This window comes from Rhinolophus ferrumequinum, chromosome 28 (assembly GCF_004115265.2).
Source record: "Rhinolophus ferrumequinum isolate MPI-CBG mRhiFer1 chromosome 28, mRhiFer1_v1.p, whole genome shotgun sequence".
In the NCBI taxonomy this organism is placed as follows: Eukaryota; Metazoa; Chordata; class Mammalia; order Chiroptera; family Rhinolophidae; genus Rhinolophus; species Rhinolophus ferrumequinum.
The window spans coordinates 11,866,519-11,890,055 of NC_046311.1; the positions used below are offsets into that span (position 1 = coordinate 11,866,519).

The 23,537-nt window shown below is 36.0% G+C and overlaps 1 protein-coding gene across 10 annotated transcripts in view; it reads left to right on the forward strand.

The window, feature by feature from the left end:
* The window catches only part of MEF2A (myocyte enhancer factor 2A), a 114,769-nt gene that overhangs the window by 35,683 nt on the left and 55,549 nt on the right, over positions 1–23,537 (forward strand). For all 10 annotated transcript variants that reach the window (XM_033100034.1, XM_033100039.1, XM_033100040.1 and 7 more), the window contains one exon: positions 16,368–16,562. In XM_033100034.1, coding sequence (XP_032955925.1) covers positions 16,509–16,562 — 54 coding nt within the window. In that variant the 5' untranslated portion in view covers positions 16,368–16,508. The remainder of the gene's footprint in view (positions 1–16,367; positions 16,563–23,537) is intronic.

A 23,537-nucleotide genomic window follows, 5' to 3' on the forward strand; every position in this document is an offset into this window, starting at 1 on the left:
TCCAGTAATTTCTTTCCATGGGCACATCCCTGAGAGTAATGCGTGAACATGTGTTCTAAGAGATATATTAATGACATTAGTAGCAGCAGTATTTGTGATAGCTTTAAACTCAATACATTGTTCATCAACAGTTGACGGAATAAATGAAATTATGGTATATTCAGATAATGCAATACTTCACAGCGATAAAAATGGATGAACTACAGTGACACGATACAAGTGAATATCACAGGTTTCTCAAAAGAAGCCAGAAACAAAAGAAATCATAATTTGTGATTCCATTTATGTAAAGTAGAATCAAAACACACAGAAATAAAGCAGGTAAAATATCTACATTTTATGTTTGTATACATCATATGTTAACACCAAATATGCCAATTCCTAATTTCATTGCATGGCTGCCCCATTTCTGTGCTTGTTTCCACATTCATTTAGAACTCCTCTGATTCTACGGTATTTCCCAAGTCATGTTTATCTCTGTAAGTAAAGATATGGTAAGACCTAGAGCAGCATTTATATACAGGTTTGATTGAGATGATGTGAGATTACAAGTTTTTAGTATATTTAGTATTTGAATCATAATGTAGAGAACTGAGATGGTTTCTAGTAATAATTTAGATAGGATGTAATTATTGGCAAAGCTTCCCCCCCAGAAATCGTGACAACCTGGGAAGATTTGGGGTAGGTCTAAGTATCTGCATCTTACAAATGAGGGAGTGTTACTATCGAGAGGGACTTCGTGGTGGTGGAGGAGTAGGCTGTCATTTTCATGGCCACCCCCTGCCTTGCTGTGTCCTTGATTTCTCTTGTACTTCCCACGTGAAGACAAAACATTGCTCTTCCGTAGGTGTAATTAACCTGGGAAGGAAAAGTCACATATGGATGGGCTTTAGTCTCAGGGCAGTGTACAAAGTGTCCTTTCTAATAATGATTTTAGTAATATGGTGCTTTCTCTAAGGAGCGCAGGGTGGTCTGCGGTTACATCCTATGGGGGTGCAAAAAATAACCCCTCTCAGCTTCTAATTCTTCTAGCTGGGCTAACCATCAAATTAACATGAGACAGATGAACAGGAGAAAGTGTCCGAAATGTATTACGGATGTACATTTGGGGGTGCCATAGGATAGTAGACCTGAAGATGCACTGGCCGTTGAGGTTTATATGCCATTTTGGACAAAGTAGAAGGGGAGCAGGAGCCTGGGATTTCAGAGGGGATGTAGACAATTTACAGGGAGACGGGAAAGAACAAACATGGTCAACAAATTCTTGCTGGGCCCCCGAGAAACAGTGGGACGCGGGAATCTAAGAACAGATTTTTGCTGGGATCCTCCCTGTCTGTCACACTTCATTCAAATAGGCTATGGTGCATATGCTAAGATTCCCTTCCTGAAGCAGGTTCTTCTATGACTTCTTTAGGCAGCTACTGAGGAGGGTCAAAGGTTCTTTTTGAAGCTTTTGTTTCTTTATAACCAGCTTAAAATCAATACCCCAAAAGGCGTATTCTGGAGTGGCAAAAGTTGGTCCCCTTCAATCCTCATAATTTCCTGTAAGAATTTGAGCTGTGTTCTTGCTCCATTTGTAGAACTGATTGACGTAGTGAAGAAGTGAGTCACTGCCAATCGCATAGACCGTTCATTGGTATATCCAGAAATAAAATATAAATTTTATAGGCTGGTCATTCTGATAAAAATTTTGAACTTAAAATGTCTTTCTAGGCAGTAGTTTGGATGATTTATCGCAATTAATACTTTATATCATTTTTAAATCAAAGTATGTCGTGTTTTAAGGAAGCACAATTTTAAAGTAACTTTGTACTCCCCGTACAATTTGAGGGAGGATTAAAAATTATTTCTAGTTTCTGTAAAACTTAATTTCTGTAGCAAATTTAAATGCTTTACTGACCAGTATTTGTGGCCAATACACAATTTTTAGCACTATTTTATATATTGTATAAAACAAAGCATCTATTTCTCTAATAGGGATAGAGTCTAATAGGAGTAGGCTTACTTAGATTTTACTCCTAAGCTTTTCCTCTAATTTTTTTAGCACTCAGCTTTAAAATGTCTCTAATTTAAAAATACAGGGTTGAAGCATACAAAAATATGTAACTTCTTATTTCTCACATAAATATAAATTAAGATAGAAAGATAACCATATTTTAACTACTTTTTAGATTTTTAGATTACTTCTTCCCTCCCTCAGTCTCTCTGTTTTGTTATATTGAAGATTTTACCTAAAACATTCTAAATAAACACATAGTAACCAGTGATGTTTTTGTGTTCTGATTTCAGGCAAAAGCACCAATATTCAGTTGTCCTAACTTTTCTACAAGTAGTTGTCCGGAGGTGTGCTAGGCAGGCCACAGCTAGCCGTTGCCGAGTTAGAAAAAGGCCCCTTCTCCCCACTTAGGTGGATGCCGAGTGCCTAGGCTTCCAGAACTTAGAGAGTGGAGGACAAACTGGATTTCAGTCCCCATTTGTGTTCTCTTGGCCCCAGGCCCATGTGCAGGGCACAACCTCCACCATTGTTCATGATGACCTTGAGTCATGGTTTCTTGCCTGTCTTTTGATAGATTTATAGCAATAGAATTGTTTTCCAGGCCAGAATTTCTGTCACGAAACCCACAGAATTAATTCTTCTTAAACCGTCGCTTTTCTAGTTAGTAGGGATTATTTTCTCAATGCTGTCTATATTTTTGTACTTCTGTTGATCTTACTTCTTGAATCAGATATTAGCATTTTTGAATTTTACCTTAAATTTGTAACAACGTGATGTCAGAACTTTATAAAATGAAGTGTGAATATTTTTAGGGCACGTTCTGCCTTTATAAAAGTTACATAATGGCGAAACTGCATTTTCAAGTAATGACCGTGGATGTATGAGTTTTATATTCAAGAGTAAAGTTGGTTTTTGTTGTTGTTGAATCGTTTCTTTAAATAGTGACTGATAGCCGTGATTGTGTTCATACAACATGTTATTGTATTTGAAAAAATATATAATTAGATACAGCATGTACAATTCTGGCTGAAATGGAATGTTATTTTCCATAAAACAGTAGTGTAATGATAGCCTTAAATTAACTTAGAATTTGAATTTCTGCCCAGATTTAATTGTTTGTAAACACTAATGGAAACATCCCATTTTTAGAGGGAACAAAGAAACATTTTCTCATATTAGAAGTAATTGGAAGATAATTCTGTCAGGGGAAAAACCTCTGATTGCATTAAAATTACGGTAAGATAGTTTCCTTCCAGTTTGTCTGACAAAGAGAATGAAGAGTATGAGTGGTTTATTTGTTTGTATATTTTATGTTACTTGTTACTGCCTGCTAAAAATCAGCGAGAGGCAAGTAAGCTTAGTATTCAGTCTAGCTTCATCGTCAAGATCTGGCTTTGGGATAAATATTCTTTTTTAGTAACCCTGTGCAGAAACGCTTAGTCTGAAGCACACTCGGAATTAATAATGGTAATAATAATCTATTATCTGCCTGCACTTTTGTGCTGTCACTTGATGATGTGGAATGCTTTTGGGTACTGAATGCTTGTAAAATAATGCAATATTCAGGTTTCTTTTGGTTGAGGGATACACTCTTAAGAGCTGTGGCCATGGGGTTTCTTATCACAGTGGAGGATAAAAAGGTCTCACTATGCCAGCAGAACCTGTCTGAAACAGATGCTGAATTTTGATTGGTTGGCTGAATGGGGGAGAATTTTGAAGCAGTCTTATAAAGTGCTTGAATTTTAGGAAGCACTAGTAGCTAAACCAACAAGCTTACTGTTCCACTGTCTTCTACTGTGTTACACGCATTTATTAATTTGCCCCTTTTTTTTAACGTATGATTATGTTCTGTGTATAAGAATTGATTGCTCATCTTTGAGTGCTGGCCCAACACTGCTATTTAGCCATTTTTAATTGTGTTCAATTCACACAGTGTTTCTTTTGAAGACTGTGCTATATTGGGTATCTATAGGATATCAGAAACTGTATAAGAAACTCATTTTTAAGGGTATATGTGTGTTTTGTTGTATGGTCTAATTTATTTACAGGGCTTTTTTTTTCTGTGTCATCTGGTACTTTGACTTGGAATATTTTGGTCTTATGAACATTTGTACATCGTTATGTCTGAAATAAAAATGATAGAGTGAAATGATAGAGTGAAAAATGATACAGTGAGATCATGGGAATAACATTTATGATTTGATTTGAAAATAACCTACCTGAAACATTTTTAAATGATCTATAATTTACTTATCCTTTTGGGGACAGATGATAATCAGCTCTTAAATTATCTTCACATATATATCAGGTAGGACGCTTTCTGCTGCAAGTAACTGAGAGGCTTAGCAGACAGGAAAGATTTTACCATCTCATCTAACAAGAAGTTCAGAGTTAGGGCAGGTTCCAGCGTCGGGTGACTTGGGTCCCTCTTCCCTCTTTCTCTGTCACGTTAATGTTTTCCTGTTTCATTCTAAGTTTCTTTATTCAGTTGTCCTTCCCTTCTAGCACTGTCCCTAGGCTATGTGTGTGTGACCTAGACTGTGTTTATGCAGTGGGAGAAAGAAGCAGTAATTAGTCACAGAACTCTGCTCTGGATTGCTCCTCAAAATCCTACTTTATTTCCTGTTTCATCTTTTATTTTCATCGTTGAAACTAAAGGAATATGAATTCTTTTAAGTACCCAATGATGTTTATTTTAAATTACATATGTACTTGAAAGAACATGACCATTTTACAAAAAACAAAAACCCACAGAGAATAACAAGTGTTTCTCCGTAGTTAGAAGCCCCACAGACAATAAAGAATCCTGTCAATAAATCCAGTTCACTTACTGTGATCTCCATGCTATAAAATTAAAAGGTGTTAAAAAAGGGAAATGTTCTTGATGAAAATCCAAGGGTCTAAATCATGAACTTGGAATCCAGGTAAACGAAAAGGTGATTCTTCCTTTCTTAAAAGAGAACCACAGGTTTCTTCCAAATAACCAGTATTTCTTCTCATTACAAATGTAAATGTTTTGTAGGTTTAGACTATCTGGTAAATTTCTCTAAATATCTTATTAAATAAACCATTTAAAATTGATTCTTTTGTTTACTTTGTTTTGGTTCCTTTGCTTTTTAGACATTCCTTAGGTGGCAGCCTAGCCTATGCTGCCCTCATTAATTTTATGATCAACAAATGGGTACCTGGACTTGAAATAAGCTGAGTAGTAATAATAAGTACATTTTCAAAGCACCTATTATGTGCCCAGTGCTGAACAGAGTACTTTATGAGTCCTCACAAAACCCTATGTGAAATGTATTCTCATTTTACAGATTTGAAAACTAAGGGTAAGAGAAATGGACTTGAGTGTAGCCCAAAGCGTGTCTAGTAACTAATTGATACCCTGAAAGGAGACAGGAATTTTTGTTTCTGTGGCAGGCACCTCTCGCACATCTTTTGTATTGTCCCCCAATCTTTCTTGTGAACACATAGAACAGGTCCCTGGAAAACCTGCCCCTTTGGGGTTCCCAGAGATTCTCAACTGTCATCCTACCCCCCCAGCCTTGAAGAAGACCTTCAAAGGTCAGCTGATGTCTTCCCACCAGCTTTTGTGGTAGCAACTTCTTTCTCCTCCTTCTGCCAAAGGTGAATCAGTGTCCTCAGAGAGGCTTGTCAGCCTTTGGAATTCCAGTCACATGGCTGCCTTGCAAGCTCGGCTTTTCGATAAGCTCAAGAAGAGGTATGCTTTGTAGAGTGTTTGGCTCTTTCTCTTTGTTAGGATAGGAACAGTGGTATCTTGAGGCCTTTTAACACCCTCAGCTGAACTTGGACAGTTCACCCTCGAACAATGTGGGGGTTAGGGGCGCCGACCCCTGTGCAGTTGAAAATCCTCGTATAACTTTTGCTCCCCACTTACATAGTCCACTGTTGATCAGAAGCCTTGACAGTCGATTTAACACATATGTCGTATGTATCATATGCTGTATTCTTACAATGAAGTAAGCTAGGAAAAGGAAATGGTATTAAGAAAACCATAAGGAAGAGAAAATACATCTATAGTATTGATTGAAGAAAATCCGCGTATAAGTGGACCTGCTCTGTTCTGTGCATGGTTCAAGGGTCAGCTGTATTGTATACAGTGAGTTTTGGTTTTGAGTAGCTGGACTTTACAATTCTTTCTTGTGTAAAATTGAGAATGTTGCAAAAAAAGCATTATACTGATTAGGAGACTCTCATTGGTAATTAGTAATGTTAGATGCTTATTAAGTATATAATAATTCTTTTTGGTAGGCTTTGATTTAGACTTTTATCTTAATTCTCTGGAGGTACTCAGTCAAATTAGTTGAAATTGAAAGAATCACATCTTTTGTGATAGAAATACAATGGAAATATTCCATAGTTCTTGGGATGCATCTGTCCATTGTTAATTATGTAAAATAATTTTTCTGCCCTATAAAGAATAAATTGTCTTGATTTCATTTAAGAATGAAAGGCAGGGCTCTGTTACGCATCTTCCTTCTGTTTATATGGCTACAGACTTGTTAGGAAAATGAAGCAGTTTAAAGATTTTTGTTTAGTGGTCTTTCTACATTCTGTGTCAATAGAAAACAATGATTATAACCTGGGAAGCTCTATAGAGTGAGAATATTCTTATGGAACATATGTCTTCTCTTCTATGCTTTTGCTATATTTACTATACTATTTTTCACATATAACTAAACATTGAAACACTTGAAATTTTATTCCTTACCCTGGGCTGTTCTGAAAATACATTTCTCTCTCCTGGTAGTCAATAAATACCTTATCAAATAAACAGGGCAAATTTCACTGAGTTTGAAGTATTGTTTTCTTTATGCTCTTATTTGTCTTAAAGTCTAGAAATCTAATTATGTGGAAAATAAGCAAAGTTTTTACCTTTTGGGAATTGCCCTTTAATAATGTTGTTGAAGATGAGATCCTGGCCTGCACAAATGTCATGTAAAATGTTATGTTGTGGTGCCTTTGGTCCCACTTCTTTTCCGCACCAGCTTTGGGACTTCGGTTAGACTTCTTGTCGTCTCTGGCCTTGTTTTACGTGTGTGTAACAGAAAGAGATGGGGATCCACGTCTGTTTTCTAACTATTGGACATGAAGCACTATAAAGTAATGTGAAGGTTTAGGAAGAAAGATCAGAACTATTATAGGTGATTTTCTGTTAATCCCAAGATGGGAAATTTTCCTCCATACTTCCGTTTAGATGTCACTGGAAAGTAGTAATGGGTGTTTTCCCAGCTTTGATTATTGAGGATTGTCAGCTGATTTTTTATTGTACTTTGTGGGTATATTTATATACACAAGTTTTTATAGTTTTTTATATAAACATATTTATAATTAATTTTTTAAAGCTAACTTATACTTGGATTTGGAATGGCAAATTAATGGTGCTTCCGGGCAATGATGGAATTATGTGTCCCTACTGTGTGCATGGGCCAGACAGATCCTTCCCTTGAGTTGCAAAACATTGTTTTGGGAGGATTTGGGAAAGTTGATGTAGGATTTTTATTTTTTATTTTTTGGCCCTGGGAAGCATTTTGTGGGTTCCCTAAAAGTGCGAAAGAAATTTTGTGCAGAGGAAAATCTTAATCTGACCAGTGAAGTAAGGTTGAACATGTACAATCTTTAGCTGCCCTTCAACTTTACACACTATCCTTTTGATGATAATTTATGTTGTCTGCAGAAATGAATGGAAGTAATGCCCATTTCCCGTCACTGTTTGAAAACTGCCAAGTGTATTTTCACATTTGTGAAGAAGGCTTCAGAAGTCATCTTGAGGCAACAGTTTGTTGAACGAAAGTTACTTACTCTTTTGATTAAGAATTCATTTTCAGCACTCCAACCCTTCCGTGAAAGTTGCCCAGTCTTTTTCCCTTTTCTGTGAGATGGGATGTTTTTATCTGGTTTGTGTTAAAATTGAAATTTGGAGTTGTCTTCCTGTGTAAAATGGAGCTCAATCCCTTTTTAATACTAATTTTTTAGAATCCATTTTTACTGAGGACATTATTTTCAGGTATGCGATTTTACAAATCAGATCATTTGATTTGTTGTTACTTACAGTTACCATGATTATATACTAATTATATATGTTTTACATAAATATATATGTAGATAATATATACTGATGGTACTTATAGTCACTATTATTTATTATGCGTGTTATATATTATACATGGGGTGTTATGTATATTATGTATAATTATGGAAACTATAAGTAATGATACCATGATACATACATACACATATATACACACCAACATTATATTTAATCACTTCCATTTTCATATTTAATTTTTTCATTATTTTTAAGGCTACCTGCCATTTGTGGCAAGTTGTACTAATTTTTCTGTTACAGCAGTAATAAAGTTTTGCATTTAAATACATTTATTAAAGTGAAAAAGGGAATTGATGTAAAGATAAAATAGGTAAAAATGGTGTACAGAATTGTGCATATTTAGGAGAAAGATTGAGAAGTTTGTGTCTGAATGACTGAAGTGAAGGGACAGCTAGCTGCTCTGTTATAGTAGAAATGTTCCTGGGTGTTTGAACTAACTGAGACTTTGGACGGTACCCTTTTCTCCTTAGATTTCAGCTTTTTCTTTGTTAAGGGAGTTGGGGTTATGATACAAGACGATTTCTTAGGTAAGTTGAAAATTACAGGATTCTTCCCTTTTTCAAGTAGCTTGACTGAAGTTTGGTAAAGAAAAAGGTTTCGTTTAAAATGGGTCATGAACAGTATTGACTCAGCACTCTTTATTCCCTTTCTTTTTTATTGATAGACTGTTTACAGAAAAAAGAGTATCTACTAAGCTTACGGAAAAAAATTTAAAGTATATAGAAACTATAAATTTAAACACTATATATATTATATATACTATATTCTTATATATATACACACACACACACACACACATATATTAGTAGTTTCATCTATTTCATGTTTAGTTTGCTTTTCTAATAAGGTATAACCTTAGATACCAATTTCACATTGTTACTGGAAATTAATTATAAGATGCTTTCCATTTAATTTTTTCTCTGATTTCTATTGTATATGAAAAAAAGTATTAATATGGTTCAAGGGAAGTAAATATGTGCAGCAGCAGGCACACAGTAAATGAAGTACTCATTCTATTTTCTGACCAAAAGTATTAATAACATACCATGCTTTGTAATACAGTTGTTAATAATAATAATGGATCACTTGCCCTCAGATATTAGCAAGTGTATAGTATTTTATTCTAGCATTGTGTGGTACATATGTGTATAATGACAGTTTTCCTGTTATAAAAACAGTTTCTTGTACTTAGAAATTATCAGGACCAAAGATTACGCAACCAGTTTATAGCGACATGTTTGGGGCTAAGATCCAGGTTTTTTCATTCAACTTGTAATAGACCTTCTCAGTCAGATAATGCTTTGAAATGCCAAGCAAGTTGTGAAGAAAGAGTAACTGGAAATTACACAAAAGCTAATGCAGAAAGAACATTTTAGTACTGTTTAAAGTTCATGCTTTTTGACTTTCAGGATTTCTTTTCCTTCATTTTAAAAGCAGCCATTGGTTTTTTGTTGTTTGTAGTAACTAACGTTTTTCTGTATCAGAACATTGGCATTTATTTTAGACAAAAATAATTTTTAAAAACTGTCCAAGTTATTAATTTCAATAACATGGGTATATATACAGTGCCATCTTTTGTCTGTGCACGCCATATCTACAAAATTTTTCAAAGCAGTACTAGAATTACATATTTTCTGCCCACAACTGTTTATCGACATTTGTTGTGAAATGTTCAAGCTTTTGAATGGCTACTTTATTATATAGACAGGTTGTCCCTGTGTGCTTGCCTGCTATTTTCCCTCCATGTTTTCACTGTTTTAATTGAATTGGGATGAATATCCATATACAAAATTTTTGGGGGGAGGGGAGCATTGTCTTATTTCCTTAGAATAAATTCTTGAAAGTAGAATGGATTTTTCAAGGGAAGCTGAAAGTCAGATTTGTTCTTGAAAACAATGTTTTTTTAATGTTGTCCAAGTTGTTGAAAACGTTCTGTCTAGAAGATAGTTTGGGGCTCTCACCAGCAATAGTAAATGTTTTGTTCCTTGGGGCTTTTGTTCTCTTTTCATTTTACATTTTATCCCAATTTGATCACATTGTTTCCCATAGCGTTAATATTATCTATATGCCCAAGACTCCCAAAGGTGTACTTTTAGCTCTGATGTCTGAGGCCTTTATCTTGCTTCCTACTTGACATTTCAAATTGTGCGATCTGTGACCGTCTCAAGTGTCACGTCTCCGAAACTGAATTCTTAAGTTCTGCTCTTTTAAGGAAATAATGAATCATTAAAGATTTTCTCTTGAGAGATGCCTACTTATTTATTAAGAGTTCAATTGTTGATTGTGCAGTTACTTTTCTTACAATGTTTATTTTAGTAGCTTGAAAAAAAAGTAATACATAATTGATTTGCTAGAATCATTAAAATGGGTTGTTCTGATGAACTCAAAGATTGGTGTTTATGTAATAAGGGCCAAGTTGAAAGTAAAGTTCACCTTCTGTTTAAAGTCCATGCTCTTAAAATATTTATTTACTTAAGCCACAAGTTTCTTTAAAATAGTAAATGAAATTGATTTAAAGAGATTGAACATCTGTGATCAGTTTTACTATGAATTAATTGGTCTGAATCGAGTGCTGGGCTCTGTGATATCTCTTAAATTAAGAGAGTAGAGCCCATATTGGGAATCTTTTTGAAACTCTAACTCCTGATCTTTAAAAAGTGACATACTAAAAAAAAAATTTCAGTTAACTGAGACTTCAGTTTAAACTAATTTTTTACTGTATCAACCTTGCCTGAATACAGTTACATGCCTTGGGATTTAATTAGAGATTCCTTTTTTCCCCTAGAGTAAGATATATTACTTTCTCTGTTAAAAAAAAAAAATGCCCATCTGTGTTTGCTAAAGATAGATTTTAGTTTTAGAGGTAGGTTTTACATGTTGCCATTTCCGCTAAAACTCCTTTAGCTTTATTGTATAGAAGAATTGAGTAGTCATTTGTTAGTGGTTAGTTTGCATTCATAAAATCTGAACCCTGCAATTATTTTAAAGTGTGTACATACTTTTTGTGTGCGTACTTGTATTTTTTGAAATTGGTAAAAGATACATAGCATAGTATAAATACATATATATTTACCATTTTAACCATTTTTTTTTCATTTTAACCATTTTTAAATATCCAGTCCAGTGGCATTAAGTAAATTAACATTGTTGTACAAGGATCATTACCATCCATCTCCAGAACGTTCTCGCCATCCCATACTGAAACTCGAACCCATTAAGCAATAACTCCCCGTTACTTCCTCCCTCTGTCCCTGATCAACTACCATTTTACTTTCTGTCTCTCTGAGTTTGAATGCTCTTAGGTACCGCGTGTAAGTGGGACTCGATAGTATTTGTTCTTCTGTGACTGGCTTATTTCACTTGGCAGTCTTTTCAAGGTTCATCCATGTTATGGCATGTGATAGGATTTCCTTTTTTAAGGCTGAACAACATTCCACTTTATATGTATAAAACACACACACAGACACACACACACACACACACATGCACACACCACATTTCATTTCTCTGTGCATACACCAGTGGACATTGGGTTATTTGTACGTTTTGACTGTTGTGAATAATGCTCTTATCAACATTGGTGTACAGATACATTATTGGAGTCCTTATTTTCAGTTCTTTTGTTTATACCTAGAAGTGGAATTGTTGGATCAAATAATAATTCTGTATATATATTTTTTGGTAACCACCATGCTGTTTTCTTTAGCAACTGTGTCATTTTTTATATTTCCAAACCAGTGCACAAAGGTTCCAATTCCTCCACATCCACGTTAACACCTGGGGGATTTTTTTGGTTCTTGTTGTCTTGATAATAGCCATCCAAATTGGTGTGAAGTTGTATCTTATTGTAGTTTTGGTATGCATTTGTGCACATTTGTAATGTTGAACATCTTTTCGGGTGCTTATTGGCCATTTGAGAAATGTCTTTTTAGGTCCTTTGCCTATTTTTAAAATTGGGTGGTTTATTTTATGTTGTTGAGTCTTAAGGTTTTTAAATATAGTATATTCTGGATATTAATCTCCTATTGGATAATGTGTTCTACAGTCATTTTCTCCCGTTCTATGGACTGCTATTTTACCGTGTTGATAGTGACCTCTGACACTTTGACGTTGGACTTGGGATGGATGGATTTGTTTCTGAGCGCTTGGTCTACATGTTTTTCTTTATGCCAGTCCCACACTATTTTGATTACTGTAGCTTTGTAGAAATTTTTACCATTAGGGACTAATGAGTTCTCCAACTTTGTTCTTCCTTTTCAAGATTGTTTTGGCTCTTTGGAGTTACTTGAGATTCCCTGTGAATTTTATTTCTACAAAAAACATCATTGGGATTTTGATGGGGATTCTATTGAATTTGTAGATTGCTTTGGGTAATACAGTTTTTTTTTCAGTTTTCAGTATACAAGTCTTTCACCTTGTTGATTGATTAAGTTAATTCCTGAGTACTTTATTCTTTTTGATGCTATTGCAAATGGAATTATTTTCTTATTTTAGTTTTTCCACTGTTAGTGATAGAAATGCAGCTGATTTTTGTGTGTTGATTTGTAACATTAGCGAATCTGTTTATTACTTCTAACAATGTTTTTGTGAAATCTCCAAGGCTTCTACATATAAGATCATGTCATCTGCAAACAGAGATAATTATACTTCTTCCTTTCCACTTTGCACGCCTTTTATTTCTTGCTTAATTGCTCTGGCTGGAACTCCTGTTGCATTTTTGAATGAAAGTGGTAAAATCAATATCCTTGTCTTGTTTCTAATCTTACAGGAAAAGCTGTCAGTCTTTGGCTATCAATTATGGTGTAAGCTGTGGGATTTTTCTATATGATTTTTATTATGTTGAGGTGGTTTCCTCTTATTCCCATTTGATTGTTTTTATTATAAAAGGGTATTGTATTTTGTCAAATCCTTTTTTTGCATCAATTGAACTGATCGTGTGTTTTTTCCCCCTTCATTCTCTTAATGTGGTGTATCACATTGATTAACATTAGTCTGTTGAATTGTCCTTGCTTTCTAGGAATTAATCCTTTGACTGTGCTGCTGAATTTTTAACTATTATGTCTTTAAATATCTCTTCTTCCCCGTATAGTCTCTCCTTCCTTTCTGGGGTTCCAGTTACATGTATCTTGAATCTTTTCTCCATGTTTCCTAATTTTTTTCCACACTCTTTTCTGTATTCACATTCTTGTGTCTTTTGGAGCTTCTGTACAGGTATTTTCTTTATTATCTTTTGGAACATCGATTCTTCAGCTGTATTTAACCTATTGTTGGACTCATCCACCAATTTTTTTTTTTATTTAATTTTATTGGGTAACGGTAAGTTTTTTCCAGGGCCCATCAGCTCCAAGTCAAGTCATTATCCTTCAATCTAGTTGTGGAGGGCTCAGCTCAGCTCCAAGTCCAGTCACTGTTTTCAATTTTAGTTGCAGGGGGCGCAGCCCACCATCCCATGCGGGAATCGAACCTGCAACCCTTGTTGTTAACAGAGCTTGTGCTCTAACCAGCTGAGCCCTCCGGCTGCCCCCTCCACCAATTTTCTTAATTTCTGTTTTCTAAATTATTTTTTTCAATGCTGTGTTTTTCATATTTTTAGGTACTGCTGCTAAAATTCTTTGTTTTTTAATTCTTTGAACACATTTACATTTTAAAGTCCTTTTTGGATTTTACTATGGGTATGTTTCAATTACCATTTTTTAATTTTGGTTTTCAGTCAGGTTTTCACTGTTTTGTTTTTTTAGACATTTTATATAAAATGATACGATAATTTGAATTTCTGGACGATACCATTTTGCTGATAAGATTTACTTTTGCTAAAATCTTGTGAGAATATTTTATTAGCATGCAGCTGGGTAATGACACTAGGTGCTTAGGTCAGATTACCTTAATTTAAGCATGAATTGGGATGATTTAAAGCTATAGCCCATCTTTGTGTGGCCTGGTCTATTTCTGGCTAACCTTTATAGCTGGGTGTAGTCCTTTGGATTCCTTCCAGATTCCTGGTGTGTTTACTGGGGCTATTCCTCCTTGGCTTGGCAGGCGCTGAATCTGATTTTTCTGCCCCTACCCGTAGATCTCTTGACAGCCAATAATTTAAGAATCTACAAATGACTCTAGGGGGAAAATGAGTCTAAAGGCAGGTCTCATCTGTGTCTTCCAGATCTCAGCCCTACAAATTCTTACTGTCTTGGCAGTTCTCCAGTGGTTTTAAACAGATTACTTTTTGTGTTGCTGTTCTGGTGGTTCTTAGAGGAAGGTTGGTTTGAAGCAACCTACTACTCCACCATGGTCAAAAGAAAAATGCTCGGCTATGTTCTAGGATTCAGAATTTTGCAGATTATACAAGATAATACAGTGCATATACCTCACAGGTGTCAGCATTAATATCTCTGCAGTGAAATGTATGAGTATTTGTCTTGCCTACTCCAGTGCAGGTTTTCATAATGCGAGTTGGGTGCCATGTGTGCGATTAGGGAACCGGATTTGGAGTAAGCGAGCTTCTGTTGTTTCTATTGCTGTCTGTTGAGAAAACAAACATTCTGCAGCGCACCTGCTGGTGTGATTGGTTCCTACCAGTGACCAGCCACCTTTCGTTTCCTCTGATGTTCTTGCTTCCTCTTTTCATGGGACTTTTTTGTACATGCTGTTTTCTTTGCCTGGTACATATGCCCTCGTACTTAGGTTTGCGTATGAGACATGTTCTCAGGCAGCCCTTTCCTGACTCATGAATGTAGGTCAGATGAACGAACTTTGAAATTTTGAATTGTACAAACTCGTTTATGTGATGGTTTGGTTAATGTGTTTTCTCCTACTATACTCTGAGCTCTGAGATGAGAAAACATTGCCTGTTTTTCTTGACTATGTTATCCAGTGTGCCTTGTTAAGTTTTTGGAAGTACATTTTTTGCAAGTAGGTGATCGATTAATAGATTACTAGATGTTAATAGATGATCAATTAATGTTTGTATGACTGAAGAAATAAAAGAATGAATGAGGGAAGGTATGTAAGAAATGCCATGGTAGTGATGAGAATTGAAAAGCTCACTGCTTTTGAGCAAAAGCCAGATTTCATCAAACACTGGAGTTGTACAGCACAATTGAAGTTTTATAGATATACATGTACAATATTTAAAATACTTCAGTAAAATTCCCCTGAGAAATTATTATTGTAACTGTTTTAGATTTGTCCCCATTCCTTCATAAATATCATGGAAGTTTTGAAAGCACTAGTTTTTTGACATATAACTATCATTTAGAGCATGACAAATTATATCATTGCCAGTCATTCTAGTATAGAGGTAAATGAAACAGGAAATTCTTGTTTTTGAAGGTTTCACAGACCCAGAGGAAAATGGACTTGGAATTTGTACACCCATACCCACAGAGTGAGGTGCTCTTATTTATTCTACCAAGGGGAATTCGGGAGATGACATTCCAATTGAATCTTGCCTGATAAGGAGGTCATTAAATAGCTAGAGGATTAGTATTTCATTTAAGTATATGTTATTAGGTATATATTATTATATATTATTAAAAATAATGGCAAAAACCGCAGTTACTTTTGCACCAACCTAATACAATGGCAGTATATAGTGTCTTTGTGGATTGATAAATAGTAAACTTGCTGGTGGCTACAGCAATTTGCAAGAAGAATATGAAAAGGCAGATTGGGGCGATGCAGATTCTTAGCCCATCTTTTGACATGGGGGCCATCAGAAGCTTTTAAGGATATTCTACAACGTTTAAGAGAAGTTCTTGGAGCCAGACTCCCTGAGTTCATATTATAAGCTCAGCCCCTTACTGTGTGACCTTGGACGCAGTACTTAATCTCTCTGCTTCAGTAACCCTATTTATTACGTGAGATGACGAGTGTAACGAACACAGAGGATTGCAGTTAGGATTGAATGAGTTAAGACAGATCTGATACTTAGAAAAGTGCCTGGCGCATAGAAAAATCTCAGTAAGTGTTGGCTGTTGCTGTTGCTATTATTAGATGCACTGAGAAAAACTCGAAGGTCGTAATTGCACTCTTTTAGCCAGAACGAGAGGCATGAAAAAGAGTCAAGAGACATTTTAGGGGGAAATGTTAACAAGGCTTCAGCTTCTTTATTCATTTATGTAAGCAGTAATTTCCCCTAGTAATGCTGTTAACTTGCAGCATAAAAGCAGCTTTGAAAATTGTATAACATTCACATCATTCGCAAACTCACAGAACTTAAATTTTCTAATTTGTGTTTTCTTTTAGATCTTACCGAAAATTTCACCTGGAGCCCTTGGACTAGAAGAAGCTGAAATAATAGAAGCTGTGTACAATGCATTAGGGTATTGAAGAAAATTAAATTTTGAATTAAATATTTGGAATATAAGGAAGGAAAGGTGACTGAAAATGGGGCGGAAGAAAATACAAATCACACGTATAATGGATGAAAGGAACCGACAGGTAAATGAAAATTTTAATTTACCTATTTAATTGTTGTAAATATTTTTTTTTTTTACGAAAGGAGTGTAGGATAAAATGGTGGAATTTTTCTTAAATTTAATTTCAAGTCTAAATATTTTTATTTCCAGACTAAATTAAATATTTTAGCAATCCAAAACTTTTGGCTTTTCATTGTGTGCTTTAAAGAAACTTTTTTCTTATTTGAGAACTCATATGTGTTCATTATAAAAAACATAGGCAAATAGGAGAAAAGTAAAGTACCACAGTTCCACTACAATCCATTATGTAGATTTTAGATTTATCATATTTAATCTTCTGTATACTTGATTGTGTTTGATTGTTAGTTATTTATATATTGATCATTATTTTAAATCATCACCTCTGTTTTCATAAGTAGGTAATACCTGAGTTAACTACAGCTATCAATGCATGCGGTCTGGTCAGTTAAATTGTCTAGTTAACCAACAAGTAATGAGAATTATTTTTACAACTCTTATGACTGTTCTAAAACATTTATGTATATGTTTCGGCTTTAAATGATAAAATATATTGAAGTTAATTTTTACTATAAATATCGGTAAATTCTTACAAATTCAAGATAATTATAATGATACTGATATATGAATACCAGAGTTCTAAAAGTTTACAGCAAGGGTTAGCCAACTGTGGTCTATGGGCTGGCTGGCTGTCTTTATAAATAAAGCATTATTAGCACACAGCCACGCCCATTGGTTAATATATTGTCTGTGGCTGTTTTCATGTTACAACAACATTGTTGAGTAGTTACCCCACAGACTGCGTGGCCCATAGGCCTACAGTCTTTACTCTCTGAGCCTTGAAGGGAAAGTTTGCCAACTCCTTGGTTCAAAAGAAAGGAGGAAAAATAATTTCATAGACTATTGTAAATGAACTACTATTCGAAGACTATGCAGGAGGGAGAGATGCTGTGTCTGGAAAGGTTCCATATCAGTTTCAAGAACAGCCGGCTTCTGGAAGCTCACCAGGGACAGAACAGCACGGAAGGTGTTTGCTGCAAAGTCCTTGGAGTTGTTCACCTGGTAATAGGAATATGATTGGAGACGAAGCCCAGTGGAGCAGCTGGCACCGAAGTTCGTGGCAGTGGGGAGGGCTGCCAACAGACTGAAGTGAAGAGGCCCTTGTTTCAGCCCCTTAGGTCCCTTAGCTAAAGTGGAAGGTCCACACTGGTTCGTTACAAAGGTGGGTAAAAGAGGGAAGACCGACAACCAGCCATACCATTGTTCTAAGGAATGATTGTCAGCAAGGCTGCAAATAAACTTCCCTTCACAGATCTAGGATTGCACCATGTAGAGGAGGCCTGGGGGCCTGCTTTGTGAATCCATGCAGTGCACATGTCAACTAGAAACCCTGTTGGGGAATGACAGGCGAGCAGAGACTAGCAAACCACGCAGACCCCCTGAGCTCGCCTTATCCCGTAGAGAGTTATATTGAAATCTAGCGTAGGTACATTGGGCCTACCAGTGGGAAGGACTCCACGTGTTTATAGGGAAAGGGGAGCTAGGAATATGTGACGGGGTAATGCAACTTTTGAAGTTAAGGAAATGAGCTGGTTAAAAAATGGAGCCTGCCGCTTCAGTTCAGCAACTAGAATTAGCCTGTTCCTACTTTGAATTAACTGGAAGACAGCTTCTTGCCAGGCTGCGAAATGGGGCAGGGGGATCTGAATTTCTCCTCAGGTGCTTTTGGCAAAGAAGGCAGGAGAGATACAGAAGAGGGACTTGGGCAGTTTATTTTTCAGGTCAGATCAGGCACAGACACAATTGGTCAAAAACTGCAAGGATATCTGAATTGTACTGACTTTTGATTTTGTGGATTCTGAGTTAAAAGTTTCATTACTCTTGCATTCAGAGGGGAAATACTGTTTTTATGCAGAAGAGATGTCATTTTGTTCCTTCACATGTGAATACCTACTGTAGCTGAGGCACTGGGAACTCCTTAAAAGTGTGTCGTGTACGTAGGAGATTGAAGTACATGGCAAATAGAAGACGGACGCGTCCGTGATGGGCGTATGGAGAAACCACAAAATCCTGGGGGAGGGGGAGGTCTCTCAGGGCGCCCTTACTGAAGGAGGTAACAGCAAGGAGGGATCTGAGTTACCGGAGGTTTTGAGCTAGGAGGACAAAACCACACTTCAAGTCATTGGAGCAGTATTTCCCTAAATAACCTTCCTCCCTCCCGCCCTCCCTTGCTCTCTTTTTTGTTTTACATTTGTTTCTGGTCTCATGAAGGTGACATGCTACCTGTTTTAGTGCTTTGCCCATTTTCTGCTGGGTTGTTGATCTTTTTTTCTTAGAAGTTCTTCACATATTCTAGATATTAATTCTGTATGCATTTTATGTGTTTCAGATAGTATCTTTCAATCGTTACGGAAACACTTTGTAAACACTTTTATGATAGGACTTCCCGTAGTGTTTTCTAGCGGTTTATATTGCCTTTACAGAGATTGCGAACACTTTAAAATGTGTTACGGCTGCTTTATTTCCTACATCCTGGTCAGTTTCTGTAAAGGTTCCAAGCGGACTTGAGATAAATGTGTGTTCTTTAATTGTTGGATGCAGAATTCTACGTGTTTATTAGTCAGTGTCATTTTGTGTTCCAATTATCTGTCGTCTTCGTGCTTTTTTTTTGTCTTTGGCTCATTGAGCCTGTGCATACTTACACTTACCACAACCGTAGGCCTGTCAGTTTCTCTGTTTTACTAGTTTAATACATATTGTTTTATATGTTTTGGGACTATTCATTAGGCTCATACATTAGTGTTTGTTATACATCCTTGGTGAATTTTTCAATATACGTTGGCTCTCTCTCCTCAATAAGGCATGTTTGTCTTAAATCTGCTTTGTCTCACATTCATGTAGCTACACCTTTCTTTGGCTAGAATTTTCCTGCTAAGTCTCATTCTGTCCGTTGCTCTCCACCTTACTCTATCATTATGCTTTAGGTGTATCTTTCGTAAATAGCATGTGGCTGGACTTTGGTTTTTTGGGTTCACTCTCCTAATATCGCTTGACTTGCCAGTTTAGTTGGATTTTATTCTTTGTCCTCTTTTGTATGTTTGGACTATTTTATACCATCTTAGTTGATTATTTCAATTTGTCAGAAGGCCGCAGGCATCAATGTAAGTCACAGCTAATCATTTCACTCCTTATATCCTTAAAGATTGCAGCTTTACACTCGGTCCCCAGGGGAAAAAGCCCCGGAAGAAGATACTTTCTCTGAATGGAAATCTACCAACCTTCACCTTGAAGGTTTTGCGTAAGAGTGGTTGGGAAGTCAGGGCCACAGGTTAGTTTGTTCCTATGTGTTTGTGATGCCCGGATGTTATCTGGAGGACATGTCTGCACAGCACTGTTGCCAATCCCTGTTGTGAGGTGACAGGCATTGAGTGTCCCCAGCATGGAGATGAGAGGCACAAGTTGAACTCAAACTGTTCTCTTAAAAATGATCTTTTCATAGCCCCGCTGGCTATTTCTTAGGCTACAAGCCTCCATACACGGTACTCACTACCCGCTCAGTACATATTCCAGCATAACACCTGGAGTTCCTCATACCTTTCTCTGTTCTTTAGGATTCATAATACTTCTAGTTCACTGGGTTAATTTTGGGGGAGGTAGATACGGTGTCATTTTCTTGTCAGGACTCAATCTGCTGGTTTTTTTTAAATTGTAAAAATTAGTATATTCTGTTCTGTAATCATAATTTCCATGGTTATTTAATCGCAGATCTAAATTTAAAGGATTCATTGATTATCACCAGTTCTTTACTGTGGCTTTTGCATTTTTTGGTTGTTATTTTTTGGTTTATGGATTCACGGAGCAAATTTTTTTAGTACCACTCTGTGCCATGCAGCGTTTTAGAAGCTGAGTATGCAGCATTGACCAAAATTGAAAAAAATCCCAGTGTTTTGCAATTTATATTCTACTTAAATGACTGGACTTTTGCAGCAAGTAGTTTTGTTTTGTTTGTCTTTTAAGAAGGGCTCATGGGGGTTGTATTTCCTGAGTATTTTTATGTTTAAAAATGTTTGTTGCCTTTATACTTGAAGCATAAATCAGCTAGGTATAACATCCTAGGATCCCATTGCTTTTCCCCGGAACATGGTAGAGGTTATTTCAAGATTTTCTGGCTTTGAGTGTTGCCATTATTCTAATGTCAGACAGAGATTTGTTTTTCTCTCTCTCCTAATAACTGACTTGATGTTCAATACCTTAACCAAAATATTCCATGAGTTTGATTATTTATCATATTTTTGTAGGAAGGGTGTAGCTTTTCAACATTTTATTTTTTAACAAATATTTTTACTTTTCCAATTGTTCTGTGGTTTTTTTAGTATATTTATTATCTGTCCACCATACCCAACAGCTTTATTCGTTTTAACTTTTTATCTTCTGTTTTGATTCTTTGAGTTTCCTTATGATTTGATTTTTTTTTTCTTTTCTGAATCTTTTTTGAGTGATGCTATCTCACTTTTTAGATCATTCAGTTATCTTTTATATCTTTGGCAATGACATTACATGCAAGTTAACAAAAAATGGCTTTTCTATAAAATTCTTTTTTCAGTTTTATATCACCTGACATTGTGTATTTAAAACAGAGTCTTTACCGGTTTCCCTCCCTCTCTCTAAGCCCCCATTTCTTTCACTGCCTTCCCACACTTCTGAATCTTACAGTGCTAATCAAAGGACACTTGGCTAGCCTTTCCAGCACTGTGACAGTGCCACTTCTGTGAAAAAAAGCTATGTGAATTCTCCAAATCACTTCTCATTTTCATTTGAATGTCTCCAGTTTGGTAGGTGAAAATTCGTAGTTTAGGGGCCTGACTGTTTTCCTTGAAGAAAACCCAATGTCATTCATTTATTCATTCATTCATTCATTCATTCATTCATTCATTCATTCATTCATTCATGTTTTGACTGAGTTTGAGTGTAGTAAACATGGTTTTATTCTTCCATTTTGAATTGAAAAATAAATTTTTTCTTGAAATTAAATCAATATAAAGAATTTATACCATTTTAATGTGATTTATATCTTCATCTTAGAAGTAGTAGTTGTTTTGGAATAGTGAGCTGAATATTGAATTGTAATTATGTAATCAGTATTCTTTAAGTAGCCTAATTTTAGGTTGTGTTACCTGCATCACATGAAATTTATGAACTGTAGCTGTATTATAATGACTAATTACCACTGTCCTAATTAGGAGGCCGTTACTGACTATCGTTCTTACATGTCTTATAAAACTGATGTCTAGAAGGAAAATTTCTGTATGACAACCAAAAACATCTCATTGAAACTTTAAAATTGAGGCAAAATGTAGACTCTAAAGGATTATTTTTCTGCTTTGTATTTTATTTGGTTATATCTAATCTTCTGGGCAGAATGGTCTTATCTTAAGCTATCGTCAGTACATAGACCCCCTTATCATGGGGATACTTTTCGAGACCCGCGGTGGATGTCTGAAACCGTGGCTGGTACCAAAGCCTCACATAGCGGGTGGTTTTTCCTATGTGTACATTCCTTGTTTCTGAAAGGAAGCTTCTCCTTGGCATGTCCGAATCACCAGCATCACCACTCTTGCACTTTGGGGCCGTTATTAAGTAAAATAATCCTTTCAATACAAGCACCGGGGTACCGTGCCAGTGGCTCTGATAACCCAGAAGGCTCCGAAACGACCCCCGGCAAGTAGCACGTGCAGCATGGATGCACTAGACGTTGGGAGGAGTCGCATCCCGGGAAGGCTGGCGCGAGAGTTCATCACGCCAACAACAGTGCGCCATTTATAACTTATGACTTGCTTATTTCTGGAATTTTCCATTTAATATTTTCAGACCACACCGTAGACCGCAGGTAACTAAAACCTTGGAAAGCGAAACCATGGATAAAAGCGTTTTATTTCTGTCTTTCAGAAGAAGAGACTGTAGAGGATTGGGATAATTTCTCAAATGTTTGGTAGGATTCACCAGGGAACCCATTTTGGGCCTGATGCTTTCTGTTTTGTAAGGTTATTATTTATTGATTCAATAATAGAGAATCTGAATAAGCCTATATCTGCTGCTTCTGTGAGTTTTGGCATATTGCGTCTTTCAAGGAATTGGTCTGTTCCATGTGGATTATCAAATTTTAGGCATAGAGTTGTTTATGCTATTCCTTTGTTATGTTTTAAATGTTTGTGGGATCTGCAATTGACTTGTGATGTCCCTTCTTTCATTTCTGCTATTCGTACTTTGGGTCTTCTTTTTTTCTTAATTAGCATAGCTAGACATTATTGCTTTTATTGATTTTTTTCCCCAAAGAACCAGTTTTTTGTTTTGTTGATTTTTCTCTATTGATTTCTTATTTTCAATTTCATTGATTTCGGCTCTAATTTTTATTTTTTTCTGCTTACTTTGGACTTAATTTGCCCTTTTTTCCTAATTTCTTAAGATGGTAGCTTAGTTACTGATTTTAGCTCATTCTTCTTTGCCGGTATATGCATTCCATCCTCCGGGAAGCCCTTTAAGCATTGCTTTTATTCCATCCCACAACTTTTGTAAGTTGTATCTTCATTTTCATTTAGTTCAAAACAGTTGTTAATTTCCCTTGAGAGTCGTCTTTTACCTTTGTATTATTTAGAAGTGTGCTGTTTAATTTACAAGTATTTTGAGATTTTCCAACTGTGTATGTTGATTGATTAATTCCATTGTCGCCTGAGAGCACACATTGTACGATTTCTATTCCTTTAGATTTGTAAGCTGTGTTTTATGACCCAGAATATGGTCTTAGCAGTGATTAAGCCTCTCTGTGTGAGCTTAAGAGTGATGTGGACTCTTCTCTTCCTGGATGAAGTAGATGTCGGTTATATTCAGTGGATGATGGTCCTTACTGATTTTCTGCCTGTTGGATCTGTTCTCCAACATTCTGGATAGAGGGGTATTGCTGTCTCCTGCCTAATAAATGAAT